The 8,260-nt window shown below is 37.6% G+C and overlaps 1 protein-coding gene across 1 annotated transcript; it reads left to right on the top strand.

Annotated features, from left to right (window-relative positions):
- Positions 1 to 5,541: 5,541 nt before the first annotated feature.
- On the top strand, positions 5,542 to 7,431 carry LOC131599613 (uncharacterized). Its single transcript, XM_058871905.1, has one exon. The coding sequence runs from the start codon at positions 5,596 to 5,598 to the stop codon at positions 7,246 to 7,248; it is 1,653 nt and encodes a 550-aa protein (XP_058727888.1). The 5' UTR covers positions 5,542 to 5,595; the 3' UTR covers positions 7,249 to 7,431.
- Positions 7,432 to 8,260: the final 829 nt, after the last annotated feature.

The raw sequence follows: 8,260 nt of genomic DNA, 5'->3' as shown, positions 1-8,260 counted from the left end.
CTGTATTCCTTCTGAGCCTTTTTTATTCTCTGATGCCTTCTCCACTAGGACCAAGACATAGGATTCTTTCCTTTATAATTCTCCAATCGATAGCCTCTCGATTTGGTCTTTGAAATTGTTTCCTATATGCCATTGCAGTTCTCCCTCCTTGGTCCCAACTTCGCCATTTGTTGGTTCTTGCATCAGCTTGCACCCACCTATCCCTGGGTGCATCTGCGGGGATTTTGAATGTTACCCTTCGAGCTCTGGGGTGTGGGCTATCAGGTCTCTTTGTTGGAGTCCAAATGTCGAAATCGTACAGGTTAGGACGCAACCCCTGAGTTTCTCGACTCATGTAGCAGTACACACGTTCGAATGATCATGCTAGCATTTCATCATAGACTGCCCCACATCTGGGGCACAGAGCAACTTCAGTGTTTCCTTTGTGGCATCTGACCAAAAATCCTACTAAGCTTTCCTCCATCCTTGGGTACAGTTGTAGTAGGGGATTTGGCTCTCTTCCTGGGTGTTCCCATCTTTCACGTCGAGCCCTTTCGAAGTTGGCTTCGACCCTTCGATTCAGCATGATCGAACACCTTGGACACATCCATTGTTTACCACCATTTCTCTCATGGCAATTCCAGAGGTAGTCTTTGAGGCTCTCAGTTTTTGGAGGAACTTCGATGCCCCCATTTTGCCTCGTCAGCCATGTCTCTAGTTCGCCAAACTCAGACACTGGGCGTCTGGCGCTGACCATGTTAACCACTGCTGGAGGAACTTCAGAGATTTGGGTTTTCTGGAGTTTCATCCTGAGGTCTTCAGTGGCCTCACTGTTTTCTTCCTTCGATGCTTCAGTTATCTCTGTCTTGGAAGATTCTTCAACATCAGTATTGAAGACTATGTCACCATTTAGGCTTTCAGTAGCCTGCTTTCCATTGAACATTGTTTTAGTTTCCACAACTTCGACTTCAGATGCCTCCACCATGTTGATATCTTCTACCTCACAGAGGCTAGCGTCAGCAATGTTCAGGGGATTGGTATCGACCCTCATGTGACTCTTGGTCTTGTCAGCAAACTTCAACCTTCCATCATTGATAGCATTTTGAATTAGATCCCTGAAAAGAAAACATTGAGAAGTTTTATGGCCTAAAAAACCATGATATTTACAAAAACCTCTTTTCTTCCGTTGTTCCAACGGAGGAATTTTGGAATTTGGAGGTAGTATCATTTGGCCATCTTTTACCAGTAAATCAAATATTTCATCACACTTGGTAACGTCGAATGTATAAGTTTTCTTAGGGAACCTATCATTCTTATCGTTTTCTACTGGGTTTTTTCCATTTGCAGGATTTAGCAATTTGCAGGCATAAGGTGGCGCCTCTTTCAACTCAGCCAAGTCTATTTCGACTTCTTCAGGGCTATATGAGTCATTGAAAGACTCATCATCAGCGTCCTCGGCTTCGACGTACGCTACCCTTTCCTTCTTATAACTTTTATTTGCCCTAACTTTTTCTGCCTTCAGACGTTCGACCTGTCGAACCCTGTCTGCTAATTGGGCCATGTCCCTAAGGTATTGGGTATCTAGTTTCTTTCTTATTGAATAATCTAGACCACCCGCAGCCATCTCGACAAGTTCATGCTCTGGGACTGTTGTAAAACACCTTGATTTCAACAGACGGAACCTATTCAAGTAGTCATCAATTGTTTCTGTGAATTTTCTCTTAATACTAGCCAATTCTTTCAAACTTATCTTAGTTTGGCCCATATAGAATTGCTCATGGAACAGCCTTTCTAAGTATGCCCACGCATCTATCGAATTTGGTGGCAAAGTAGTAAACCAAATGAAGGCATTCTTTGTCAGCGAACTAGGGAAATATTTGATCCTTAAATCCTCGTTTCCCGCTAAGTCTCCTGCTTCTGTCAAATATCTAGCAATATGTTCCACCGTTGACTCATTAGTTTCGCCTGAAAATTTTGTAAATTTGGGTACCTTAGTGCCCCTAGGCAATTCTGTCTGCATGATATAATCTGATATAGGGGATGTATAATTTGGACGTCTAAGTCCAGTACTAAGGCCATTATTGGCCATAACCCTTTCTATCATGGCAGTTAAGTTATTTTCTGTAGCCAGATTTTCTCTTCTGACTCTTTGGACAACCTCATCTGGGTGTTCGTTCCTACCCACAACCCTTAATCTGGGACGCTCTTCCTCCGTTTCCTGTCGAACGGGGACGGTTCTTTGATTTGAAGCCTCTAAGTTAATTACTGGAGTTCCTTCGATCGTCTCTGTTCTTCGTGAGGGGCCTACATCCCTAGTGTCTGTCTTAGATAACGGAACTATATCTTGTACACGTTCCATAATGGGCCTCTCTTCTTGATTCGAAGGCTGTTTGTCTTTCCTTCTAGGTGGTGTTACTCCCATGAACTCTGCCATTCGATTCATTTGAGATGATATCTTTTGGAAAGTCTCCACGTTTTCCCTATTTGTAGTAGCAATATTTGTCACTAGTGGGTTTAAAATTGAAGTCAATTCTCTAGCCAAAGCCCCTAGCATATCATGGTTGCTTGCATCCATTTCTTGTCGAAATGCTGCTTGGTTATTTGTGGTAAAGTGGGGCATCTGGGTAGAAAAACTAGTGTTGTGTGCACTTCGACCCACTGAACTAACATTCGGTGAAAATGTCGCATTGTTAGTTGGGGCATATATAGGTCCTGCCCCTTGTACGCCTGTTCCATATTGGTATGGCATTCCATATGGATTATTTGGTCTCCATTCGAAAGCAGAATTCGTGCCTTGACCAAACAAATTGTTTGCAGCATTTGTCGAGGAAAACGGTACGTCCTCTGCACTTGTGGATGAGGGTGCGGTTGTCGACACTGAAACTGGAATAGTCCCTGAGGGTCCTGTATTATTTTCAGGCATAGCCTGGGAATTATCTGCAGGTCTCGATCCATTTGGACCCGTTGTATCCCGTGTTCCTTGAGTGGAAGTCGAATTTGCCGCTCCTGATCCTGAACCTTGTGGGGGATCTTGATCACCCCCTGCACTGGCCGTAACGACCATTTTCTTGTTGTACCTTTGTTTGGGAATCGGTTGTGCACTGTTCGTTAATTTACCGTTCCTAAGGTTCATACAAGGTCTTGATATTGTCTAGACAAAAATAAAGCAATTGATTAAAACAATCCGCTTGACACGGTCCCACTGGGCGTGCCAATTTGTTTACGGTGATTTCCGGTAAACAACCGCTAGTCTTCCAAACTATAATAAATATGATTTGGTTACTCGCAGGATCGACTAGATTGATCCTAGGACACATAGTCAAAAAGATTGTTATCAATGTTCATTTGAACCATATTCATGATTCGTCTTCTTCAATAAGCGTTGTTCGATTAAAGAACAAGTAATCTTGATAATCACTTTGTTATATGTAAGTATGATTTCAATGAAAAGATAAGTAACATAACATATGAAACTAAAAGGACTGTTAAAACGTAAAGAATCTTAGAATGCAGAAACGTTAAAGACTTTGAAAATAAATGACATGAAAGTAATTCGAAAGTAAATGACATTAAAGTAAAGATACAGAAATGTAAATGGCAAGAAGTAAATGGAACGCAGTAATTCTGAAAGATATTTGAAAACGAAAGATAATACACATGTATTAAAGTGGTGGTGTCATACGTACATTTTCTCAGCGAACTCTTTCTCTTAACACTTGATACTTGAGTAAATATGTGAGTGATTTGTACAAAATGAACACACAGAATCCTAACATTAAGACTCCTATTTATACTAGTTTCGACCTTAACGGTCCTACACTAATTTGCTGCCACGTCTCTCATAAGAACTTCCAGCGACGCCATCTGTTACTTGGACAGTTACGAAACCGTCTTCGAATTTCAAATCTTCCCGCCTGAGTCCGTCTTCGACGCGTGGAAGTGTATTAAAAACACTACGAAAACACGCTAAGTAGTAATACTTGAATATATTTCATAAATTTTGTCTAAGTCCCCGAAGACACATACTTTCACTAGCTTTCAGTATTCATTATCTTCATAACGAACTTATAAATCTTTATTCTCGAAGCATGGCCATCAGTAGCCATCTTTTATTTTTAAGGGATGGCCATCAGTAACCATCTTTCCTTCGATTTTCCACTTCTTCGAAGGACAAATATTACAAGACGAAATCTTCAGCTAACAGCACCTCCTGAGCATTATTTGGCAGCTGCGTAATGCTGCTAGGCACCACAATACCAAGCCCAATATCGACTTTGCTACTGCCTAGATCTTGAAATAGATTCAACTATCTGTGGACGCTTCAAAAAAAGCCTCTTACATAAACATGCTGGATTTCACTTTCATCAAAGAGTTTAAAGTCAACATAATCCCTCCTAGAGCTCCATCTATAATTGAAGTGATTTGGTCTCCTCCATCTCTTGGCTGGATTAAGTGCAATTGCGACGGTGCTTTCCTTCTTGATTCATCCAATGTGGGTGGTGCTGGCATTTTTCGGAATCATAAAGGAGACTTTATCCTTGCTTTTGTGGAGAATATTCGGTGTAACTCTTCGGTTCATGCGGAATTTGGGGCAGTTATTCGGGCCATGGAGTTGGCCATTGATAGGGATTGGCACAAGCTTTGGGTTGAAACCGATTCCATCATGGTTGTCAAATCTTTTTCCAACCATAGGTTAGTCCCTTTTATTTTTCGGACTCGTTGGCTTTACCGCGTTCTTCACACTAATTTCTCGCACATAATTATAACTCACATCTATAGGAAAGGTAATTCCTGTGCTGATTTTTAGGCTAATTTAGCGCTCGACAGTGGTTCTACCATTATTTTAGATTCCATCCCGTTGGGAATTCGAAATGATTTTGTAAAGAATAAGTTAGGTATACCTTTATTTAGGTTCTCGTAATTTGGGACTAACTGGTTTCCCGTTTTGTACTGTTTCTTTTTATAATATATATCATCCTATTAAAAAAAAGTGATGTGAGAACTGATCCCCGACCGAATTATATGGGTGGTGAAAATTAAAAAAACAAATAAAACTTTAATACGAAAAAAAATACATAGATGTATTTAAGAAAGCTTTAATTATCTTATTACCCTTAAACACTTATGAATACTTACACAACTAATTATAGAAATAAAAAACTTGAGAAAATTATTGAATATATTTTATAGTTAAATATTCTAAAAAATAAACATAATATATATTTATGCTTTAAAAAATAAATAACATTATACTATGAATTTTAAAATTATTTTTCTGTTCTACAACTTAAAATATTTGTCTCCGTTCTTATAGTTATTAATTACTATAAATATAAAGAATAATTAAGTCATTATAATTTTATTATTATTATTATTTAAAAAATTAATCAAAAACATCCAGATTAATGATGACTCAAATCCAATAATTTTAAATATGATTATATTATATTGAGATTATATATTCCAGAAAAAAAATATTCTAGACCGTTACAATACGTCATCCAATTGTTTTTTCTACTTAAGCCTAAAATCTAACCTATCTCCTAACACAACACACTCCAAACCTAAACCTTCAAACCCTAATTATTCACTGCAACTCTAATTCTCATTCCCAATATGAAACGTAAAAGATCTTCTCTCCAAACTCCACAGCAAATTGATTCAACAGATTTATATTTAGATGATTATTGCTGGGAATATGTTTTCAAATTCGTCTTCAACGACGACGATGACGACAGAGGTTCCGATTTCAAATCTCTTTCGCTAGTCAACAAACAATTTCTCTCCATTACTAATCGTCTACGCCTCTCTCTCACAGTATGGAAACCAACATGCCGTTTACTCTCTCGCCTCTTTCCGAGGTTCATCAATCTCATCTGCCTCGACCTCTCCTGTTACCATGGTGTCGTCAACAACCTTCTCGTCCAAATCTCTCGTTACCCATTGAAACTCACTAAGCTCAACCTCTCCAACCAACGTAACATTCCAGCACGCGGCTTGAGAGCATTCTCCAGAAATATTACAACTCTAACCTCTCTCATTTGTTCCAACATTGCTTCTCTATCTGTTTCCGACTTGCTTCTTATCTCTCATTGCTTTCCTCTCCTTCAAGAACTTGACCTTAGTAACACTTACAGTATCAGTGTTAAGCTAAATGGTTCTATGTCAATGGTGTTTCCTAAGCTGCGCAAACTTAATCTCTCTGGTCATATCAATAGATACATGAACGACGCATGGCTTTTACACTTTTGTAAGAATTCCGAGTTTCTTGAAGAACTTGTCTTATTGCTCTGTTCATTCTTAACTCAACATGGCATTGCTTCGGCCATCCGTGAGAGACCAACTTTGAAGTCTCTATCAATTCATTTGATATCAAGCAATGGCAACATTAGTTCACACTTAATTGACTCTCTCGTCAGTTTGAAGGACTTAGTTTGTCTGGATTTGTCATATTCGCGTATCTCCGATGATTTGCTTTCCTCTATTGCAACGAGAGGTCTTCCTTTGAAAAAGCTTGTCCTCCAATATTGTTATGGATATAGTTATGCTGGAATCTTTTCTTTGTTATCCAAGTGTCAATGTATACAACATTTGGATCTTCAAGGTGCTGATTTTTTGAATGATCAACATGTTATAAACTTGTCTTTGTTTTTTGGTCATTTAGTGTCTATAAACCTCAGCAATTGTAAGATGCTCACGCAATTATCTTTACTTTCACTCGTAAGTAATTGTCTTTCACTTAGTGAGATCAACATGAATTACACAAAGAGTGGGAATGGGAGAGATGCAGTGAATTATAATTTTTTCAAGGATTTTGTTGTAAGCCCTCAATTAAAGTCTCTTCATTTGGGTGGCCATTCATGGCTAACAGATGAATGCATCAAAACATTTGCTTCCATTTTCCCCAATTTGGAGTTGCTTGATTTAAGGCTATGTCATAACATATCTGGAGAAGGTATTTGTCAAGTTTTAAGGAGATGTTGTAAGATTAGAGAGTTAAACTTATATGGTTGTTCAGGAGTGAAGCTGCATGAAATGAACTTTGAAGTTTCTAAATTGAAGGTGTTGAACTTGTCACTTACAAGTGTCGACAACGAAGCACTTTATGTGATTTCAAAGAGTTGTTCTGGACTTTTGCGATTGTTACTGGTAGAATGTAATGGTGTGAGAAAGAAGGGAATCATGCACGTAGTAAAGAATTGCCCGAAGCTCAGGGAGATCAAAGGTGTGTTGTGGACGAGATGGTGGTATTATCAAGGTCATCATTAAGAGAAAATTCTTCTCGCGTATGGATGCCTTCTTTGCTTGTGCTCTAACCAATTTTGAACTCTTAAATTTAAGTTTTTTTATATTTTCATATTTACTTCTTAGAGAAGTTCTTTTATTTTTTAATATGTAATTGCCTTAGAAATTATGCAATATTTTTATATAATATACAATTTAATGCTGAGAATGAAGTCTTCTAACTGAACCTAAGGTTGATTAGGCAGTCTGCATACTTACTTATTGTTTATTAGCAACAAAAAAAAACACATATACGTGAATACCAACAACCAACAGTTATTGATAGAACAACTAGTTAGGATCATTTCATGCTTTGTACATCCTGGTGTCTTATGTGATATATCTCATCACTATCCAAGACTTTCACTTTATTGGATTGCTTTATTAAGCCATTTTTGTAAAATATATGATTAAGCCATTGAATTTCAAACTTTAAAAGTAACTTTTGCTTCTTGTTCATAGCTTGTTTCTTTCTGTCGTGTCAATTAATGATTTTCAAGAAGAATGTTAGGAATTAAATTTTCAGTTTCTTGAACATTATTGTACCAGGTGGTTTCTACTTGATATGTATGATGTTTTGATCATTTCATTGTTGTATGAGATAAGAACTTAATGATGATGTTAATAGTCTTGCCTGATCTATAAGAAAATTCTGCAATGGTGTATTTTAGTTAAGATGCATAAAGCAAGAATGTTTGATATCTATTCATACATATTAATTAGGAGTCTTTTTTTGGTGTTCACCACGACTATTCAATTTGGGGATCAGTTTTGGTATTAAGTGGTTCCAACCCCCTCCTGATCGTTCATGCTGTGAAATAGTATAAGAAATTAGATCTTATATTCGGTTTTCTATTTTATTGTTTTTATCGTTTTGCCTTGTATTATATTACTTTGATTAGATTCTTGTATATATACCTGTAGCACACCCTTATTTGCAGTTGTTTTTCTGAATATATAAAATCAATAAAATCTCTAGAAAACATCATTATTTGTC

This window comes from Vicia villosa, linkage group LG4 (assembly GCF_029867415.1).
Source record: "Vicia villosa cultivar HV-30 ecotype Madison, WI linkage group LG4, Vvil1.0, whole genome shotgun sequence".
In the NCBI taxonomy this organism is placed as follows: Eukaryota; Viridiplantae; Streptophyta; class Magnoliopsida; order Fabales; family Fabaceae; genus Vicia; species Vicia villosa.
This window is presented reverse-complemented; position numbering and strand designations above follow the sequence as displayed.

What these genes read in the sequence shown, in the direction of transcription:
- LOC131599613 (XM_058871905.1), top strand. Translation starts at nt 5,596, where the DNA reads ATGAAACGTAAAAGATCTTCTCTCCAAACTCCACAGCAAATTGATTCA.